The sequence below is a fragment of the Plectropomus leopardus genome, chromosome 18 (genome assembly GCF_026936395.1).
Source record: "Plectropomus leopardus strain MGB_pleo_1.0 chromosome 18, ASM2693639v1, whole genome shotgun sequence".
In the NCBI taxonomy this organism is placed as follows: Eukaryota; Metazoa; Chordata; class Actinopteri; order Perciformes; family Serranidae; genus Plectropomus; species Plectropomus leopardus.
Genome location: NC_142193.1, coordinates 5,779,775 through 5,803,144, shown reverse-complemented (window position 1 = coordinate 5,803,144; position 23,370 = coordinate 5,779,775). Strand labels below are relative to the sequence as shown.

Below are 23,370 nucleotides of genomic sequence, written 5' to 3'. Positions count from 1 at the left end.
CTTTGGGTGTGTTGCTGCTGATGGCATCATTCAACTCCTGCAGGCATAAACATAAATACAAAGCATTTAACTAAACAACAAAATCTCACACCACAAACACTACAAATCACATCAGACACTTACAGCAAGTGGATGCAGTGCAGTCTTTGGCTGATATCAGACAGAATTTTTAACTCATTACACTTTGTTTCCATTTGAAGTTAATCTGAACTCAGTTGAGTGGGAGGATTAAAAGGTCTGGACCCAGGCAAGTGAAACATATTAATCATTCCCTGTTACATTCAGAGTCCGGCCCAGGCGCACTGAGGCTACTGAGAAGCCATTCTTTGATTTAATCATTTGACTGACAGAAAAAAATAGTTCCTCAGCCTGTTTAATCGAGCCTGTTGGACTTGAAATCTTTCTGTGTGGTGGGAAAAGCTGATGTTCTTCAAATAACTTGAGAGGGGTCGTATGTAATATTACTAGTTAGAGAAAAAAATGATATTGAATGATTTGTACCAAAAACTTTACTTAATGTTTTAAAAGGTGTATCTATAGGGTGTACCATCCTCCAAGTCAAGCAGCATTATACTGCTAGATTTAATATGGAGTTTGGAGGCAGGGGGAAGGAGCTGAACCGACATGTTTCTGTGTTTGGCTTGCCTTATTCAGAACCGTAGAGAGGGGGAGAGGATATTCTTCTTGACCAGATAAGAGGTCGATACGTCCCAGCCGCTGCCCAGAGTCCTGTCAGGAAATGTCCCTGGAGAAGAAGAAAATTGTCCACGGAGGCGAGCTGAAGGAAAGCTGCGTCAAGCCAGCCACAGTTAGCCGTAACCACAGTCAGGCCCGGAAACAGAGGGACATTACCTTCAAAGTAAAAGAGCAACATATGACTTTATGTATCTGAGGAGAAGTGTAGGTAGGCTTTATAAACACAATAGACAGGGCCTTCCGAACTCAATTTTTGCAATGCAAAGATTGTAGTTTATGTATTTTCTTTGACTCTTTGTTGGAAAATATTTAGATTTTGTAGATCTACAATGAATACATTAATTTTAAAAGAGACAAGTTAGTTGCTGCTATAGTCATCAAACCATAGCAATGTTGTTCCATATACAGTATGTTAGTTGAAGGCTTTTGCAAACTGCAACTTCCTTTATTATTTTAAAAATATTGGTTAGGGCCCCAAGTAGCTCTCCTGTTAAAACAGGTACCCTGTGTACAAAGGCTATGTCCTTGCCACAGTGGCTGCAGGTTCACTTCCTAGGTTCAGGTTCATCCTCTCTTTCATGCTATGTGTCTCGTTGTATAAAGGCTCAAAAAAATTAAAGCCTGACCGCACTGGAAAAGAAATAAAGAATTTCATTTCAAGTCTGTCAAACGTAAAAAAAATAAATAAATAAAAATAAAGCAATTCAGAGTTTCTCAGAGCCCACGATAATGTCTTTAGTTTGTTTGTTTTGTCCAACCAGCAGTCCAAAATCCGCAGATCTCTACGCTGGAAAAGCTAGAAAATGTTGACTGATGATAAATAAATGATCAAGACGGTCGCCAATTAATTTGCTTTTCCTTGACGAATTGTTTGTTTCGTGATTGTCTTTTATTTTTTTAGCCATCAAAAGATTTTTTATTTTCACTTTTTGCATTTGAACTTGGTAGTATTTAAAAAAAATCGTGACCAATGTTGTACAATAGTCGTTTTATTTTGAATGTTGTGACAGGAAGTATGTTTTCTTTCCTGCAGCTTGACGGTGATGGTGAGAGGAGAGCGGTGGTGACTGTGCACATCGGGGCTATAATTAAAGAGGATGCATGGAGATCTCAGACAGCTGCCAAGAATATTCATCCCCTTATTGCACGCCGTGTCCTGACTGCAGTCAGGTAAGTCCAACTGTCCACAGTGCTTCTGTTTCCTTCAGCGTCCTCGTGCTGCTCTGCAGTTTCTCATTCAGCCACCAGCTGTACTGCAGGTGCACCAGGTTACCTTAAGTCTATGTGAACTTCACTACCAGCAGGGTTGCATCTGCATTGAGGTAGAGAGAAATTCACTTGGCGTGCATGCAATCTTGAAACCACACAAAGAATATTTTATCAGTTTAAAGTCTTAAAATTATAATTTTGATTAAATTGATAGTCTTAATGTCATTCAGAGACAGAAAAAAGACAAACCAGACAATAAGGGACACAGATGATTTGAGGTGACATTTTTTAACAATACAGAAAGTGAATTTTTGATAGAGATCAGGTATCTTCTTATCTGTTTGTCCATATCACACGCATATGAAGCTGAGACTCCTGAGGTTATCAGACCGATTTAAAGTCCTTGTTCAAGGACAAAACTGTGAAGTGAGCAGGGAGGGAGCTGAAGCTCTACATGACATCTGTATGAGTCAAATTAACCATCTGAGCAATGTCAGTCATTTATGTAGTTTTAAATATGTGTTTCTTTGCAGGGCAGGGATGCTAATTTGTCCCTGCTGATACTGATGTAATATATATACCTTGCATTTTGAAACCAGTCAATATAAAAACTCAGTTAGAGGTCTCGAGAGTCAAAATATTTTGACAGAAAACGTTTGTTTTTTAAAAGAAACTGTGTCAGTTTTCATTGTTTTAAATTAGCATGATATATTGTGAATGTGGAGTTATGATCGATAATATTCACTTCTTTTACTCTGTGATGGAAGTCTAAGTTTGATAGTTTTTACTTCTGTATTGAATGAATTAATGAAAATTATTAACCATCTCTTACATGATTTGAGACGTGCATTCATGACCTTGGAAACAGCACTTTGCACTACAATCTAACCGAAGGCTCCATTTTGTAGCTGTTTTGCAGCCTTCGACTGTATCACAAAATCTTTCCAAGCAGATTTTCTTTGTCCAGTTGTGATGGAATTGCAGATTTCCGATTTTTAGCTTTAAAGTTGAGACAGAAAGTTTCTCTTGATTACTCAACTCGAAGGTTAACAACAAGGTTTATCAGCATAATGAAGTTTCATTTAAGCCAACATGAAGAAGATACACATTAGTATTTTATATGGAAAAAAAAACATCAAACAAAGTCTGGACTTTACCTGGGAGTCAGTAACAATCGTACTTTTTTAAAGCCAAACCATGATAGTTAATATCTACATACTTTTACCCATCTACTTTTGTTGCCTAATCCTAGGGAAGTAAACCTGAAACCTATTTTTTTAAAGCTATATTGTAAGTCTAATTTGAGAGGACACAATGCGTATAACAAGTACGAATTTAGGCGTCATCCCTGGGCATCCAAAACTGATGCATGAGGGGTACCTAGCGTGTCATATTTGGAAGTCTAGGACCAGGCGTGTTGGGAAAAAAAAAGACTGTATAACCTCAAATTGTGTGGCATTTTTACAGTAAAGAGTGTAGGATATAATTGATCCATTGGTGAGGTTGCAGATTGCAATAACATGAAACTCCTCCACGTGCCAAGCACTGAGGAGAACTTTGGTGGCTGATACAAAAACAAGAGAGGTTCTATCTAGAACCAGTGTTTGGTTTGTCCACTCTGGGCTACTGTAGAAACAACATAGTGACCTCTGTGTAGGAGGACCCATTCATCTGTAGATATAAATGGCTCACTCTAAGTTCAGGAAAGTACAATTTTTAGTTTCAGGTGATTATAAACTATTAAAAACTTAGCTATAAATATATTTTTCAATTTCTGCCAATAGATGCCCCCATATCCCACACACTACAAAACCAAATTTGGATTTCAGAATCCTTTGATGCTACACTGGTTGTCTATGGGAAGTTGTTTTGACCATGTGCTATTTTATTTACATATGTATTTTAAATGCCAGTGCGCGTCTTTTCATTTAGGGCTGCAGCTAAAGATATATTTTTATTATAGAATAATCTGCCATTTATTTTCTCAATTAGTATCTTCGTCTGTAACATGTTAAAATATATATATATATTTTTTAAAAAGTCATGTTTAAATAGCTTGTTTTATTTGAGCACAACAGTCTAAAACCCGAAGACATTCAGTTTAATATTATATATGACAAAGAAAAGCATCAAACCATTATAATTTGTGAAGCTTTGGGATTTTTGATGGAAAAATGACTGGAATAAATAATTCAGTTATCAGAATAGTTAATTTCACCAGTATATGCTGATTCTCCCTCTGCCTCCTCCCTCAGGGCCCTTCCTCCTGAGCCAGCAGCATCATGGGAGGTTCCACCTCCTCCCTTGTTGACGAGGCTGAGGGCGATGCCGCCCCTCGGGGTGCTGCTCTGCCCCCCTCTCCCATCATGGGATGTCTGAGGAGCAGCCAAAGCACCTCCATCCCTCGGCAGCTTTCCAGACCCAGCAGGCACAGAGAGCGCAGGTAAGACACCAACAATGAAGGGAAACTTCATCCCAGCAGTCTTTTTGGGCCAGTCAGCAACAAACAATGCAAAAACAGTTCCAAAGGGGTCCAAAAACTCACAATTTAGCAAACCACGATGTTCCTGAAGAAAAAAGATGTATATGATTGGAAATTGTTTAGCGGAGGTGACAAGTTTTTTTCCTTTCTTTTTTTTCTAGGCATCATTCTGATGTGATCAATCAGTTACTCACCTGCTGAGATTCATCTAACATATATGTCTAATCTCATTATCAGTGCAGTTACTAAATGGATGTTTAAAACACTGTTCTCACTCATTAATCACTCACTCAACAATGATTATTGTTGTGTAATCTTGTGCCACTTCTTGCTCTCCCTTAAGCCTATTGTTATGTTGCCTGGAAATTTCAAATGTTCCTCTGACGCCCCCCATTTGGGGCATGTCGCTCCCACTCCGAAACAAGTTTTTGTTTCAGACATTTAAAGATGTTTTCAGACACAGTAAAAAGTCAATTTCTGCTGCACTTCATTTGCACAAATTTAACCGAGGAACATCTCAATCTCGGATCTAAGAATCCGGAAATCCAGAAACTGTAGCTATCTCTATTAGTTCTTCCAATCTCTCCCCTTTCCTTGTCTTACTCAAGTATATTTTCAGTACATTCATAAAGCCCTAGGGATGTATCTTTGTGTCTCTTTTCACCACCCCCACCAAAACCACGTTTAATCCCGCCCTTCAATTGACTTTGTAATCAATCGTGCCATCTGCCTGTAAAACTTGCAACACTGCAATATTTCAGATAAGTTTGCAAAGTTTCTTCAAAATCTTTAGTTTTTATAAAAAATCCTTCTTTTTTTCCTGTGTGCAAATAATCAGAGCTCAGCCTCCTGCTTTTTGTGTTTGAGTTTTAAGTATAAATTCAGATCTTTCGCCTTCAGCTTCGGCTCTTTCTTCACTGCAGACTCTTCATCTCACTCTGCGACTCTGCGAAAATTCTTTGTTCTCAGGCTCCCTTCAACAATGCTACTACAATATGTATAAAAGAAAAAACATGCAGGTAAAAATGAGAATCCAAAACATAAAAAAGTACAGAAGTTTGAATATAGGAATTAATAAAAATATCAAATTTGATACTGTGGTAGACTGGCATACAGCACTGAGAATATTAATAAACTTTAGTATAGACAGCATAAAATAAAACCTTATGTAAACTATGATGTGTGCAGGAATAAACAGGTAGTAGATGTATCATACCAGCATGGGTAAAGTGGCAAATAGTGATGACTTTGAGAAATCTAGAGTTTAGTTTAGGGGGGAAAAACATGCACAGAGCCCCTGGAGGTCACAGTCCATTTAAGCCTAATGAAAACTATGTTATCAGCAAACAGCAGAGATGCAATTCTGAGGTCACCAAACCGTGAATGCTCCACTCCATCAACTGATATTCTGTCTGTAGAAATCACCAAGAGAATTGGCAGCATACCAACACAGCTCTTACTCAGCTCATGAAAAGAGACTTGAATGGATCGTATCAACATTTCTGGAACTCCAGACAGAAATAAGTATCAGTACAAGTGACAAATGTCTTCTTAGACCCACTGAAGGGTATTTAATTCACACATTTATCCAAATAACTCAGGTTTTTGTAGCAGAACCCAGCGTCTCCCTCCTGTTTTAAGTTTGTTTTGAGACAAACAAGCACAGTTCTCTATCAAATGTGACCCATTATGATAAGTAAATACCAGTTAAAGGTCTACAGCGGCTGCCGGCCTTCTTGTTTGCTTGTTATCTCTCATTGTAAAAATGAGTGATCATGATGATTTATTCATGTTATTACGCCACACATTGCACCTTTAATGTGATAGCTGAATGAGGTGAATGTTTAATTTATAGTCTACACTTGTGTGAACGTCCCAGGCTCGAGAATGTGCTCATGAATTTTTTATGAATTGTTCGATATAAAGTAAACCACAGCCTTCCTGCGTTTTTTCAAAACTCCACTTATTAATTATTAGTGTGTCTCCGTCTAATGTGCAGTGTGCTGTATATTCAGTCCTCTGCTGCCACACTGTCCCAACCTCCATCAGACTCGGTCCTAGCAGGAGTCAAGTTACTCTCTGAAAGGAAATGTAACGCGACCAGGGAAATCCCTGATGAGTGAACTGTAGACAGTAGTCTGGAGAGGGCATTTGGGTCCGCAGACTGCTTTACATTTCGTTTGATGCATTAAGATCAAAATGGACTAACAGTGACATCTGAAAAAAAAAGAAGATGGGTAAAGTTTTACAAAGCAGGAAATTTTGACATATGAATAAAAAACAAACATAATCATAAATTCCAGTAATTATTTAAAAGTGAGACAGATATCAGAAACTTTGATGAGTAAAAAAAAAAAAGAAAATCTGAATTGTGGCTGAAGAGCGTCTGTCTTGGAAATTCCAAAAAGGGAGGGGGTGTGTGAAGCAGAGTGCTGTAGTCAGGTGTAGGCTCATAAGAATGCTTTAGTTTCAGCAGCTATGCATGCTCCCAATCAACTGGGAAAAGAGGGTGGAAACCAAGTGGGAGGCAGAGCCCGCTGACTGCAGTTTATTCATCTTTTCCAACAATTGTTGGGCTATAACAGTTAAATTAGAAAGATGAAATGGTGTGCAGAGAACAGATAAATTGAGGAATATGGCACAATACGGCATTTACATACAGAGCTTATATTACTTATCTAGCTTGTATCCATGGAGCCTTTCTGTCCCTCCAGCTGATCAGTGAGAAATGACAATCTCCAGAGGATCAGACTCATTCTGATACCACAGTATCTATGGCCACGCTTAGTAACAGCGAAATCTGGCCCTATCTCAACCCAAGCATGAAGCAGAATTTAATCGAATTGTGTAAAAGAGCAGTATTCCCAAATGTAGCCATTTTCCTCCACTTCTTTTAGGGCAGACTGTATTGAGAAATCCATGGTGCTGTCTGTGGTGCTGAAATAGAGCATGATTTGACCAGCAACCCTCAAACACAAATCATCTGCTACACCAGGACCACAGACAGCGTCATCGGTTTATCGATACACAGCCCAATTAGCCTACTGATATTTCAGAGCCAGGGCCAGAGACTTTGCTCAAACCTCAGTGAGATAGAGGATCAATAAGGCAGGATGACTAGATTACTCAACTAAACAGCCCCACAGTCTCTCTGCTACTAGTGGATGGAAAGAGGGGGTGGCAGGATAACAAGGAGGCATTTATTCACCCATCCTCAAATCATCAACTGAGCAGATACATTAATTATCACATAAGAAAGTATCACTTGCAGAGGGGTGAGGCTTTTTTAAACTGAGCTTCTTAACAAATCTCTGTTAAAATCCGCAAGTGGAGGCGCTTAGAAACAGCTGTTTGAGGATCTCTGAGAGACAGACAGACAGACAGACAGACAGACAGACAGACAGACAGAGTGCTGCAAGCGGCAAACAGCTGTTTCTAACTGCCTCCCCCTGCTAATTTTGACAGAGGATTGTCAAAATCCTTCTTAGTGTAGGCCCACACATACTTACCATAATATCATGAACCAATAAAAGCAAAATTTGCCATGTCTCAACCCAAGCATGAAGTAGAACCCAATCAAATTGCTACAATGAGCCATATTTCTCAGTTTATCCTTCTCTGCACACTATTTCCTTATATGAACACAAGTTTCACATTAAAACAATAGATTATCACGTTGTCATAATGTAAAACATTTCCTGTTAAGGCACTAAAAGTGATCATGTCATAAAATTAAATGTTAGGCTTTAACAGTAGACATTTATACATTTTAATATAAAACATTTTGTGTTTTGTGCGATATCAATAGTGTATTGACATAAGTTTCTTCATATAACGTGATGAGGTTTTGTCGTCATAAAGCAAAAATATGTGAAAAACATCTTGTCAAACTTTTTACATTAAAAAATATCCTTTTTTTCCTGCCATAAAAGCAATACACCTTTTTGAGAATGTAATAGAATAAAATACCCCAAAACAAAATATGATAAAAAGAGTGAAATAACCAGATAAAACATAACTGGAAAGTAAAACATAGTGGTAACATAAATAAAAATGTTTTTAACAAGACAGTCTCTACTTTGAAGCTTTTACTCTGTACACTTTTAAAGCAAATTCCCAGAGAGTTCTTGCTGTCTTTACGAAGATTTGAAATGTTAAGGGTTAATTAGGAGTTCTGTAAAAAACATGTTTGAATTTGTCTTTATGTAAAAGTAAACTATGGGATGGATACTTGCACAGTAAGGTGTTTCAGAATAGCATTATCTGTTTCTTTTAAACTTAAAATGCCAGCTTGAGTATATAAACATAAAAATGAGACGTCTGTCAGTTAATTTGAAGACTGATAGTTATTAACAAATTAAAACTGTCAGTAAGTGCTTCTATTAAGTGTGTTTTACAGAAAATAATGAAGGTACCCTGGGAATGTGCAGTGTCGTATGGTCTCAATTAAGCTTGAAAATAGTCAATCTAGTCAGAAAGATGAAGAAAGGGTTAAAAAAAAGTAGTACACTACTCAATTAATTTATAGGTACTTATTAAACTTTAAAAACAAATAAATTACATATATAAAACATGCAAAAATGAAACTATCAAGAAGTGTTTTTTAGTATTTAAAGAGTATTCTCTATTGATTGTAGCTTGTGAGTTTGTGGTATTGTAGCAAATTATCTCTGCTTCATTCATTTCCACCTCTGTTTAGAAGAATAGCTGAGCTCACAGAAACTCCTGCATCTTAGCGACACTGCCCTGCAGTAACCTGTCCAGGTTGGGCTGCGCTGGAAGTTTTTCAGGCTTGAAGCCAAAGCTACTCAGAGTGCAGATCGAAAATGTGGGCCAACCTCTACACAGATGTCCCACTGGCTCCTCCAGCCTAAATTTCTCCCTGGATGCCACCGCAGGGATAATCTGGGTCTGTTTTACAGCCTGATCATTATGAGGGACACAAAACGTAGATGTACGACAGTGTTTTTTAACCAAATTTAGAGTATTACAAAGAACAGTCTGCAGACACTGTAAACTGATCTTACTGGTGGTGAAACGGCTGGAATAATTCACGAGGAAGGTAATAAATCATGAATATTATATAATCTATCAGTCTGTGAGGAACATTTTATGTTGTTTCTGTAGAGCAGCTTCTTGTATCATTTCCATATTCATGCATTTTAATTTTCTCCTCCGAGACACCACAGGGTATAATGCACCCATTTATATCTGGAATTTTCCCCCCTCGTCTCTCGGCTCTGCTCCTTCTCTCCCCTTGAGATTTTACAGTTATATGAAAACAGAGTTCATGTGAAAACAGTTCAGATATTTTCCACACATCACACACGCTATTGGCAGATACTTGTGGAGGTTATATAACCATTGTCATGCCATATTAACCATTGTCATGCCATATTAACCATTGTCATGCCAAAGTCACAGAGAATACCCCAAACTGGAGCTTAGTACCCCTAAATGGTACTCTTGACACATTAAAGTTTTAGTATCGTCTTAAAAAACAAAACAAAAAACATTTCATAGTATGAAAAAATATCCCAAGGCCTATCATTTAAAAATAATATTTACTGCTCAGTTCATTAATCAATTAAAGTAAAATACTTTAGTTAATTAGATATGATAGGAATGGCAGTAATTCATGTTATAACACCACAGAGAGGTAAGTGAACAGATGACGAATTATTTTATTGATGTAAATCAAAATAAAATAAGAAATTCAATTAGAAAGATGACATTTAAAAAAGCTATATGCAATATATACCTTAGAGTAACCAAGGATATAAAGGAGTTGTACAAATAGTTGTGTGAAAGAAATCTGGTATAGCATGTATGTGACAGCTACACATGATATATGAATATACTACAGGTATGATTATCAGCGATATATACAATACACATACAAATATATTAAAAGTAACAGTAAAGAGCACATGTCAACACGTTTTCATCCCAACTCATCAAATACAGCCGCTTTTTCAGTGTACCTTCATATCTTAATATGCTGTGTTAGGTACCATCCTGCATCTGTTTTTGATTTCAGGACAGCATATCAATTTACGCTTGTTCTATGCATTATGTCTTTTTTAAAATGCACTTCTATTTTAACAGAAAATGTACAGTTTTTGCTCGTTACATGTAGCCAGTGTTTTTCAGAATACACCTACAACATAGGTAAATGTTAACATACACATGGGAGGCATACAGTTGGCACCCAGGTGAAAGCTTTGAGTGTGAACAGGCTGTATATGTACATGGAATGAATATTATAATATTGCATATGATATAATAAATACTGTGATTCTGAAGTTTTGTGTTTTCTCTCTAGTTTCTCTTCTGGTTCGATGCCCATGCAGAGGAGCCAGTGGGCTTGTGGCTGTTGCACATTCCTCAATGCAGCCGCTGCCCCGCGCTGCTCCATCTGTGAAGCCCCTCGGGGAAGACCCGACACCCGGTGGATGTGGCAGGGGACCAGCAGGGAGGACGGCCGCTGGTCCTGCCCACGCTGCACACTGGCCAACCCCTCTGACAGTCTAGCCTGCTCTCTGTGTGGCTACAAGGGAGCACTGGACCGACCCCGGGGATCATCAGAGAACCAGCCCCGGCCGCAGCGCTCCAGTAGCTGCTCAGGTCCCCTGAGGCCGTCGTCCACTGAGCTGTTCAGGCAGCAAAATAAAAAACAGCCGGAGGATGCAGTAAAAAACAGCCTGGTTTGGGAGTGTTCGAGGTGCACTCTGCAGAACACCCCTACCTCCATGTCCTGCTCCGCTTGTGGCGGACCACGCAAACTGTCGCTTCCCCAGATCCCTGCTGACGCTCTGCTCATGCCTGAAACACAAGCAGGAGGACAGCAACCAGAGCGTGCGCCAGGGGCACTGTCCCTTTCCATATCAACCGGAGGAGAGTGTTTACCGGTGGAAGCTTCGTATCCACAAACAAACTCCTCAGCGCTCAATGCAGCATCTTCAGGTCATAATAATCCTCTTCCCTGCAGTCGCAGAGAGGTGCCACCTCCAGAGGGTTGCCACAGTCAAACTCATAACTTAAGCCCCTCTCCGTCAACACTCGCTGTTTCACATCTCTCTGACCAACCAGACCTCCTGCCCAGCCGACGACTCAGCATCCTTAAGGAGGAAATGTCACCGCTCTCACCTGCACCAGATGCCACTGCATCGTTCCCACCATGTGTAGTCACCGTTAACAGGACACAGGAGTGGTCGTGTCCGGCCTGCACTCTCATTAACGAGGTAAAAGCCAAACACTGCCTGGCCTGCCACACTCCTCAGCAGCACGTCGCACAGCTTAAACCAGCCCTGTCCCCGAAGAGGAAGGAGAGCATGCTGGTGGAGGCGCTGCGGCAGAGTGATGAAGGAGAGGCCAAAGAGCTGTGGGACAACATCATCAGCTTCTGCAGAGAGGTTTGTACATGACTCAGGCTCAGCTAGAGTATCGTCTTTCCAAGATGAATCTTTAAGATAGCAGCATACACTAATTTAAATTGTTCTCTCACTGTCATGTGTCAGCTTCACTGTGCAGTTATTTTTCCCCACATTCATCTGCTAAAGGAAGAAAGTTTCTCTGAGCTTATGTTATTTTTTTAATAAGGGAGAAAAAGTAGATGCATTTTAAGAGTGTTTAATTTTGTAACTATTTTGTGGACTATCTAAGTCTTAAATCATGTCTGGAGGTGCTCTTTTAATTAACGAGACACAAAATGATGGAGCTGAGAAATTGTTCCAAAGGTATTGTTGCATTTTATCATATTGTACCTAATTAACTCCTGACCCAACCTGTACTGGTCTTTTTTTATTTGGTATTTAACCTTCTCTGTACTTATACATGCCCCTCTCTTATATTTTTAAATAAGTTTGTTATATTTCTTTTCTACAACACACTTCAGTCGTTTCTGTGATTTGATTCCCTCTTTCCCAGAACAACGTAACGTTTGTGGATGACAGCTTTCCTCCTGGTTCGAAGTCAGTGGGCTTTCCGGCGGACGACAGCGTCCAGCATCGGGTCAGAAAATGGCTTCGTCCTCAAGAAATCAACTGCTGCAACTTAAGAGACCGTGCGGTGAAGTGGTCTGTTTTCCGCACGCTTCGGCCATCAGACATCTTGCAAGGTCTTCTGGGTAACTGCTGGTGAGCCAATTCAAACCCATGTACAGTGTGTATATGGGCAAAAGGAAAGACAGACGTGGCCAAACTTAAAGCAAGAAAGTAAAAACATTTAACAGCTGTTAGTTGTTATTTTATTGGCTGGAACTCTCTACAAACATCTTGGAAACAAGACAATATTGATAAATCTATCAAAGCACATACAGACTTAGGCAATAGTTCCAGGCTATACTATGATGGCAGGATACTAAGTGACGGTAAAATAAATATTTTAAAACCACTGCAGTCGCGGCTCCTAAAAGGAAACTGAAGAAAAGTGCAGATGAGAGGAGAGTAATTCAAGCAGCCCTGTTCAAACTGAAGTGGATAGAAATCATCTGAGCACAAGTGCTAGTGGCTACTTTAGCAGTGTCAATGAAGTCTTCACAGCCGGTTTAGGGCCCAGCCTTTGCAGTGTGTGAGAGTTGGAGAGTTTAAGTACCAGTTCTAGTGCTGCCCCTTCATACAACCTGTCTGTAATAGTCTTGAAAGAGCATTTTTAGTGTTTTTTTCTGCAGTAAAGGAGCTGAATACCCTCTCTACCTATATTAGATCCAGTTTAGTTATACAGCGTGTCTCAATGTGTTGGAGAGCAGGTTCCTGAGTGCCTTGGCTGTTCTGGCTGAACGTCCCGAGCTGGTGGAGAAAGTGATGGTGACTCGCTCACTGTGTGCAGAGGGAGCCTATCAGGTGCGTCTATGCAAAGACGGCTCGTGGATCACAGTGCTGGTGGACGACATGCTGCCGTGTGACGAGAACGGCCACCTCCTCTTCTCTCAGGTGAAAAGTTCGACTCTTTACACACAACTGCATGTTCATGTGACAAACAGAAGTAAACATGTTAAACACAAAACACACACAACAAAGACTTGGATTTGCTTCAAAATAGGTGCAGAGAATAAAATTTAAAAAGTACAAGGAACTGGGCAAGTAATGAGTAATATCTGGGAAGGCATTGTAACTTTTGCTTTGCACAAATGAGCATGTACAAGTACCTAAGTGTTATAAAAAATGCACTTACAGCATCAAGAGTAAACGTACTCATTTTTTTTATCCTTTCAATGTGTATATTGTATTATACCGTTTTATCACTAATGAATGCATCTAAGAGCATTTTAATTGTTGTTCATCAGTATGGAGACAATTTTAGATACTGTATTACTACTGAGAAGATTTGCACTACAGTACTGCATCATGTTGCATTTTATGTAATAATCTAACTTAAAGAATCATATAAATGAAATGGTGTAGACATTACAACATTTTGCTCTGAAATGTATAGTGGTAGAAGTACATAAGTAGCACAAAATGGAGTCAAGTTAAGTATAAGTGTGTCAAAATAGTACAGTTCTTGAGTAAATGTACTTAATTCCATTACTGCCATTACTGTTACTTTCAATATGTTGGTCCAATTGGAACACCAGGAGTGATGTCACTGACAAATATATAAAATATATGTCAGGGCATGATAAACCACCATCAGCATTTCTTTTTTTTCGATGATTGCTTCTTGGTCGACACTAATTGAACCATAACAAGATATCTCATGTTGTACATTTCTCTGATATCTCAGGTGACCTAAAAACATCACAACACATCACTTGTATCACTTTAAACATTATTCATACAATATCCCAAAATGTTGATATCGTACCAGTTGTCTGTGATATTTCCATCTTGAGTTCTGTCTCTTTTTTTATCTCTTAATGTAGCGGGCTGATGTTCGTCTGCTCATCACCATTTTTAAGCTGAGGTACGGGAGATAATTAATCCTTTTTTTCCTCATGTTCCCTCTCCAGGCCCAGCGGAAGCAGCTTTGGGTAGCTCTGATTGAAAAAGCGCTGGCCAAGCTCCACGGCTCCTACTTTGCTTTGCAGGCAGGTCGTGCTATCGAGGGGCTCTCCACTCTGACAGGGGCCCCCTGTGAGTCGCTGGCCCTCCAGGTCAGTGCGACCAACCCCAAGGAAGAACCCATCGACACTGACCTTATCTGGGCCAAAATGCTGAGCTCCAAAGAAGCAGGGTGAGTGACAGGAAAAGTCTCTGAAAAGAGAAAAGTTGTAGTTCATTTCGATCTGTTGAAAAAAACAATCCTAATGTTTTTTTTATGCTGATAGTTTCCTGATGGGGGCATCTTGTGGAGGTGGTAACATGAAGGTGGATGACTCAGAGTACGAGTCCCTAGGTTTACGTCCACGACACGCTTACTCTGTCCTCGATGTGAGGGATGTAGATGGTCACAGGTGAGGAGCCAAGTCTGCGGATGAAGTCATAATATGGCCTTAATGATAAATCATATCCAGTCTGCTCCACAGTTAACATATTACCAAAATACAGCTGAGGGTTATAATGTGACATGTAGGTTCAGTACAATTTTATTAAGATTCTGTCCCCCTTTTGATGTTTTCTTTTAGCTATAAATACAGATATCCAAACGCAGGTATCTGCCAAAAAATTAGGACTCCATGTCTCCCAAAATGTAAATCTACCTTAAAATTTACATTATGCAAGTGTTTACAGGTTAAGTCTTACAAATAACAAAAAGGGAGACATGTCAGTAGTGTTTAGATATTACTGGATTTACCGATGTCACAGTATTTACAACGGTGAGTTTTGCCCTAACTTTTTTCCTTTGTGTGACATTTAGTGTAAACATAGCACATGTGATTTACATAAGCCACAGGGAAGACTGTGTTAGGAAGAGAACGGTTTTACTTTTTATATTTGTAGAAATATAAATTACATTAGATAAAGAGTCATACCACAAAATCTGAAAACTTTTGTCTCAAGAGTCAAGATCTGTTAAATGTGTCCTTACAAAGTGTAAGGTAAGGGGGTCACTTGTGAGTTCTGTTAACACATCACTTCTTAAGCTGATATATTTGTACGCCGCCATTATTTTTGGGCTTGTTCATGCTGTTCTTTGAGATCTAATAGTTTTAAATTAGTGCCTAACATCTGCTTTTATTTTTTAAGATTACTGCAGCTGAGGAACCCATGGGGTCGCTTCTCATGGACAGGACCGTGGGCGGACGACTGGCCAAACTGGCCTCCACACGTGAAGAGGGAATTGTGTGCACAGCGAGCGGAGGATGGCCTGTTCTGGATGGACTTTTGGGATTTCATCAGGTAGATCAAAAGTTACATTCTGTTTAATTTATTGATTTTCTTTTTACACTACCAGCTTAAACTGTCACATATTCTGATTGCTGGCTTCCTGAAAACAGACAAAGAAAACAATAAAGCATTGATTCATTACTGGAATAAGAAAACACGTTGATGCGTTCACACGTCTGTGAGTGTGTGTTTGACCTTGGCAGGTACTTTGACTCAGTGGATATCTGTAAGATTCATTCAGACTGGCAGGAGGTCCGAGCACCAGGTGTTTTTCCCAGAGGAGCCGACGTCCCGGTGACGGTGGTGTCCATCACAGTACTGGAGAGAACGGCCATGGAACTGGCTTTATTCCAGCAGGGCAGCAGGTAGGACAAACTACACCCACACCTTCTCATAACTGTAGCCTCCCCTCTCAATTTGGTTACTTTGGGCTGCTTGCGATTTCTCCTACAAGTGTCTGGTGTTGGTGGAGAATGTTTTAAATGAAGTTGTTGAAAAAAGATTCAGTGATCTTCTCCTTTTCATTAACACTCATTTAACAAAGCAATCTTTACTGTAAGCCTTCTAGTTAAGTCAAGTCAGTTTTATTATGTACAAAAACAAAGGTCATGTCATGGAAATTTTCATATAGAGCAGGTCAAGACCACAATCTTTAATTTATACACACCCAACATTCCCTTATGAGCAAGCAAGTGAGAAAAAAACTCCCCCTTAGGGGAAAGAAACTTCAAACAGTGCCAGGCTCTGGATGTTTGGCCATCTGTCTTGACCTGTTGAGTTTAAATAGAGTTAGAGACATGCAGCAACAACCATTATAACAATATTAACTAAAAAATAATAGAAACATGACTAAGAAAAATAATAGTAGCAGTGGGTGTCAGGCAGGACTACAGCAGCAGGCACAACCACGATCCAGGTGCAACACGTTCCACGGAAAACTTGCTAAGATACTAAGTTAGTAACATGCATTACTGGGACATGAGCGAGTGCAGGTGGAGAGGGAGAAGAGGAGAGAGGATTGCAATGCTTATACATTATACATTGAAAGTCCTCCAACATTATAGGCCTTTAGCACCATAAATAAGGGATGGTTCAGGACTTGCATGAGCCAGCCCTTACTCTAAGCTTTATCAAGGAGAAACATATGTGGAGAGCGTGTCTACCTCCTGAACCTAAGCTGGGTGCTGGTTCCTTAGTTTGCATAGTTAAACTCTGGCTCCCACTCTACTTTAAGAGACTCTGTGACTTTCCATGAATAATGAGGCAAGGCAAAATGTCTTATTGTTGCTGTATCACAAAGTAAAGAATGCAAAAATGACTGCAGGCAGAAGAGTTAAACATTCCTTCCAGCCATGTTTTAAGTCTTATAAAACTACTCTGCTTGGAATAGTAATTTGTGTCTTACGTGCTTTGTTTGTTGTTTTTTTTTCACAAAGAATTTCATATACAAAAAATTCTTAAAATATCCTTAAAATCGTATCTCTCTCCCTCACTGAAAAATCCAAAATTATAAGTCCTCAGAAGCGGCAAACTTTTTCCATCATAACACAAATAAAGTTATATTATTTGGACAACAGTGTCAACTCTCTTCCCCCGTCTTGGCAAATTGTCCCCCTTAGTGAAATGATATGCAAAAAACTCTTAAGAGTCCTGATTAAATCAGCATTAAAGTTTGCCAAACAAATAAATCATATTGTTATGTTTATCCCAGGTATTGAGCTTCCAATCCAAACAGAGTATAGGTCAGAAAGTCCTTCATTATATCAGCCATAATGCAAATGTATGAGGAAATAAAAGTTTTAGTCAAAGATGACTGCTGACTGATCCATTTTTCTCCTTCTCCTGTCCTCAGGCGATGGGACACGGCAGAGAGCCACCTGTTGGATTTGTGTGTGTTGTTGTTTCGGGTCTCCTACGACAGCTCAGGTACCCCGACGCTGGGTCGTCTGCTGGCTCACAGCCGGCGCTCAGTCAGGAGGTTTGTGGGCTGTGATGTCATGCTGGAGCCGGGAGAATATGCTGTCCTCTGCTGCGCTTTCAACCACTGGCACAGCACCGGCACGGAGGGGACAAGTAAGAGCACCAGCATCAGGCTGTTTTTCAACAAATAAGCACATTTTGTTTTCCTTAAAAATATGCACACTCCTTGACAACTAAGACTACCACTCGTCATACAAAGAGTAAATTCTTTAGAGGCAAAGGCAGAAAACATAAAACAGCAATAATAATAATAATCATAAAGGAAACAGTTACATTAACTGCTTAACTTTAACTGTGTAAAATTAAACTAAACTCCCCACCAACAATTTGTACATCAAAATTAATATCAATCACCTCAATGGCTTTGCTAGCAAATGTAACTTATTACTCATAATCAATACATGTAAGAGACATTCACTCATATGTTTGCCTTTATTTATTTTTGGTGTAATACACTTTCTGTACACCAGGGGGGCATAATTTATATTGTATTTTTGTAGGCAATATTTGTAGTAGCAAAGAGAGAACATAAACATGTGTGGAGCGTTTGGTATTTGGGTCACACAGCTGTTACCTACGGTATGCGTAAAATAAGTTTGCAGACATTGCAGCACCAATGACCTAATTGAAGGCCATTAAAATACTAATGAAATTAATAGATATTCAACTAAGAATTCTTCTCCCAGTAGATCTGAGAAAGAAAACATAAAACACTATGTTTTAAACTTGCTTTTACCTTAAAAAAAATCTGCAGTATTAATTGTCATTTTATATATTATTCATTTTCTCTTAGATTTCTCTTTTTCTTATCATTTCAGCAATGTTTTTAATGTTTATATTACTTGCATTTGCATTTAATATTTTTTGTATAAAATGTGATGATTCAATAAATTATAACATTCCGACTGATGGTTTTGTAGAGAGCAAAGATGAGTCTTTTTCTCATTTTTAACATGTATAGTTTACTTAATATACAGGAAATCAAAGGGCTGCAATCTTTTTTGTTGTTTACACTTTGTAATGGATGCACCACGGTGGGAGGACATCCTATCAAATGTACAGTCAGAGCTTTCAAGAAAGCAGCAGCCTCAAAAAGTGATCTTAAACTACTGAGTCATACATATTGCTTCAGATTAATTTTTAGGATTAAAAAGGGGGGATTTTACTTATATCTCTCTTCTTAGTTTAAAGTGTCACTTTTTTGCAGGTGGATTGACCCCAGAGCTAAAATGGATTTAAAGGATATTATTAAATCTGTTAATAAGCCACTGCTGCATCTTTTCAGCGAGCTGTGGTCGATCAGAGGTGCCTGGTTACATGCTGGCAGTCTATAGCTCCAGACTAGTGATGGTGGAGCAGGTAACCGCCTCCAACACCACCATCGCCGACGCCATCATCCAGCTGACAGAAACTAAAGGAGAGAGACACGAGGTAACGCTACCTTAAATCAGCGCTTTGTCAGTTCGTAAAACCAGGGTCAAAATGTATCATACACATGAATGCTGCAGTAATATGAATCCAAACCATCATATATAATAGTAAAACACTGACAGGGAACATTTTACTGCACAATGAATACTTTTACTTTTTACACTTCAAGGACATTTTGCTGATACATATTTCTGCTAATGGTTTTGAATGCTGGACTTTTTGCTTTGTGGCGCAGCATTTTCACGATGAGGTGCTTTTTCTGAAGTGAATGATCTGAACACCTCTTCCACCACAGGGTCGAGAGGGGATGACCTGTTACTACCTGACACATGGCTGGGCGGGGCTCATCGTCATGGTGGAAAACAGACACCCGAGACATCACCTCCATGTGTCATGTGACTGCAGCGACAGCTTCAACGTGGTGTCGACACGCAGCAGCCTCAAGACCATCGACAGCATCCCTCCTCTGCACAGGTTCACCGCAGCTAACATCACCACTGACACCAACAGATCAGTAATCAAGTAGGCTGACAGGAAATCAACATTTTGAATCCTGATCAAATCGCTTTGATTTCTTTCAAAAACATGGGGAGAAGGCGATGCACAATGAACAAAGAAATTACCCAAAAATTAGCAGGAAATTAGTAAAAAAATTAATTGAAAAAAATGGAGTGTGCCTTTGGCTGAAAATTTGGACAGGAGTTGGATGAGTTCGGAATGGTGTTTGTGTGTTTTGTGTCTTGCTCCAACATAGGTCCTAACTCATGACATAAATCCAGCAGTATGTGTTTCGGGAAGCGGTACCTACTGAGAAGCCACTCAGTAATGAAAACATGTTCTCATTTTTTCAGGCAATTATAAAAATATAGTTATGATTATTCCATACACCAATCATACATGCGAATCCACACTGGCCCTTTAAAGTACCAAAAGTAAAAGTACTCATAATTCAGAATGGCCCTTTTCAGAATAACATATATAATTTAGTACCGTATTACTAAATTGTAATTATTGATGCATTGATGTGCTCATCAGGTTAATGTTGTAGCTGGTAAAGATAGAGCTAATTTTATTAATTTTATGTGCTTCTGGGTAGTTTAACCTGTAATTATACATCATAATTTAGTAGTTGATTATATTTTGCACTAATATCCTAAATAGGTAAAATAAATGTAGTGCAGTAAATAGTACATTTCTTTCCTCTGAGACGCACTGGAGTAAAAGTAGAAAGTTACATAATTTTTTTTTTAAAAAAGCTCAAGTACAATTTTGAGATACTTGTTCTTTTCTTAAATACAGTACTTGAGTAAATTTAATTTCCACCACTGCCTGACTGTAATCTAAAATAATCTAAAGTCAATAAAGTTGCATTTAAACTACATTAATCAGATGTTTTATGCTCGCTCTGAACTTCTCAGTTATTGTAATGTGTCGGATGTTCGCGGACGTGAACGAGGCTTTGCTTCTCTCGCAGACAGGTGCTCGTGGTTTTGTCTCAGCTTGAGGGAAACGCCGGCTTCTCCATCACACACAGACTGGCTCATCGTAAGGCTGTCCAGGCTTCTCTGGGGAACTGGAGTCCTTCAAAGGCAACACACAGTCCCGCTCTGAGCCCGGAGACAGCAGGTCTGCATCAGCCTCGACCCCTCTGACTGGCTGGGAGGATGAGTCAGGGGAACTGGGGAGGAGTCAGACGATAGATCTGTATCACACACTAGACATGAGATCTCAACATTGAGGCAGCTTCTTTAAAGGAACAGTCCAACATTTTAGGAGTTAATTTGTGGAAAATAGCCACGTCTCCCATAAATGTTGGACTGTTGTGCAAAGAGACCATCATGTTTAGTGAGCAGGCATATTGTGCCATTTTAGCTCTACATACATTTAAATAATCAGAGCTGCTCGGAGACAGAAATAATCTCACTGGTTGAATTAAATCTCAACCGGCAAAACAAAACAGCCTTTTTTTTTTTTAAAGATTATTTTTGGGGCATTTATTGCCTTTACTTGACTGGACAGTGTGAGCGTGAAAGGGGGAGAGAGAGAGGGGGAGACACGCAGCAAAGGGCCGAGGCTGGATTAGAACCCGCGGCCGCAGCAGCAAGGACACGGTTTCTGTACATGGGGTGTCGCTCTATCCACTGAGCCACCGGGCGCCCCACAAAACAACTTTTCATGGGTCAATTTAGGTTAGAGAGGTACAACATTGTGCCACAGTGTCATTTCTGCTCCAATATCAACTTTAATGTTTCTTTGGTTGAAACGGTTTCCTTTTTTTTGTGGCAGCTCAAAAGTCTTGATCAGTAATTCTTAAAAAAAAAAAACAACAACAATATTTTAATTTCATTTCCTAATCATGTTGGAAGAAATTCAGGCATCATTTTAAATGTTCATTTTGCTCACATAGAACACATTTCCAGATATTATTTGACAAAGCTTTACTCGAAAGCAACTCTACTGTTTGTGTCAGTTAATCTACAAACTGGACTGAGCACCTCTGAAGGTGAACAGTCACAGAATTAAATTGAATGTTATGTTTTTTATCCAAAGCCGTGAAACAGTGCCACAGTTTTCTCACATTCTCTGCACAATACCATCTGCCACCTTTTAGAATCAAGGCTTATAATTTTCCACATGACAGACCACATTTTATTTGTCTTGATTTGAAAATTGTGCAATCCACTTGCTATTTGAGAGGCCAGTGTTTTATTACTCAGTTAATAGGACCGTAAGATACAGCAAATGCACATACGGTTCGACGATAACGATACAGGGTTATTGATTTGATACAGTGACAATATATTCAACAAAGGAAGAATTAAAACCAGCTATGATCTCAGAGGTCTTATTTATTCCTCCTTAGACATGTATATTTTCAAAAAAAAAACTTTCTCAAACTTTTAAGATTCTTTTTTTTCCCCTTGAGTGCAAAATGCAAAAAAAAAAAAACCTTTAAAATGTGCTTTATTTTAAACAAACATATATATACCTTCTGAGAACTAAAATGTAAATAGGAAAAATCAGTATAAACAATATTCTCATTAAGATGAGGGGCAAACGATCTGAGAGCCCAAAGGCTATAGTCTGATGATGATAAAACCTCTGGGGGCAGCAGCCAATATTTCTGGCTGATCCGGTGTAGCCAGCAAATATCTCAGCCAAGACTTACTCTTCCGGGCACTTGTAGCTCAGTCCAAAGTCTAGGAGCAGATATTTGAATGAATGAATGCAGATCTTTAACAAAAAATGCTGTACATGAGTCAGTACTTCTCAGACGGCTGTTCATAAAGATTAAGGAGCAAATGTCTGAACTTTTTTGTAAAGCCATTACCAAACTATGAAACACCTGACTCGGCCAGGCCAATTTAAACGCAGTTTAATAGTTTTCACAGGAAATCATCTACATTCTTTGCCCGAGACAAGGCTGGATTAAAAAAATAAATCTAATGTACAGACCAGCCAGTTCATTCCTCCTCACTGCCTGTTCCTACAGTATTTATCACTTTTTTGTGAGAAACACTGGAGGCCCAGTGTTGAATAATTGCACCAGTGCACAGTAAGATCCCTAAATGGGACTTTATTGATATAGATAAGATTATGTAACGACGCTATAGTCTGTGGTAAAATGTCCTAGTTTGTAATTAGGCTGAACTGATTGTAAATCCAAAAGTGAGATTATTTCTGTTTTTCGAGCAGTTCTCCCTCCAACAAAACAAAAGTTGCACATTCCTCCACAAACAGATGTAGAACAGATTTTAGTAGTGAACACATGATGCACTTTATATTTCACAAACACATTTCAGATCACAGGCTGGTCTTCAGGTCCAAACTGTCTTAATTGCACTGGTGGTAGATAAGTAGAAGTTATTAACTTTAGTTAGTTGTGTCTGAACTGGCTGCCAAGGATATTCACAGTAATAACAAACATGGTGTTTATTCTACTCAGTATTTCTCAGTCTTCAAACTTAATATAGGATGTTCAAGTTTTAGAGTGGAGACTGGCTGTGTGAAATCATAGACTGTACATATACACAGTCTATGTGTGAGAGCATTAGCACTTTATGAACTTTAAACTATGCTGGATTCTCCTGTTTTAAAATTGCACAGTGAAGAAAAAATATTTTGTGCTTATTAATCCAAAACGTCATTATTGTTAGAGACCATAGACTGTATATAAAGTTTTTAAAGTCTTTATATACAGTCTATGATAGGGACATAAATATATAAACTATGCAAATGTTTAAAAGCTGTTATGATGCTTCGTCATTAAAAACATGTTTAGCTCTTTATCTTTGGCTTATC

General features: G+C 39.0%; 1 protein-coding gene across 1 annotated transcript; it reads left to right on the top strand.

The window, feature by feature from the left end:
- Positions 1 to 1,729: 1,729 nt before the first annotated feature.
- Positions 1,730 to 23,351, top strand: LOC121956341 (calpain-15-like). Its single transcript, XM_042504502.2, has 13 exons — positions 1,730 to 1,866; positions 4,161 to 4,348; positions 10,713 to 11,802; positions 12,317 to 12,525; positions 13,137 to 13,320; positions 14,340 to 14,563; positions 14,658 to 14,783; positions 15,517 to 15,669; positions 15,861 to 16,022; positions 17,510 to 17,730; positions 18,923 to 19,068; positions 19,364 to 19,542; positions 20,543 to 23,351. The coding sequence occupies exons 2-13, from the start codon at positions 4,188 to 4,190 to the stop codon at positions 20,718 to 20,720; spliced, it is 3,033 nt and encodes a 1,010-aa protein (XP_042360436.1). The 5' UTR covers positions 1,730 to 1,866; positions 4,161 to 4,187; the 3' UTR covers positions 20,721 to 23,351.
- The last annotated feature ends 19 nt before the right edge of the window (positions 23,352 to 23,370 follow it).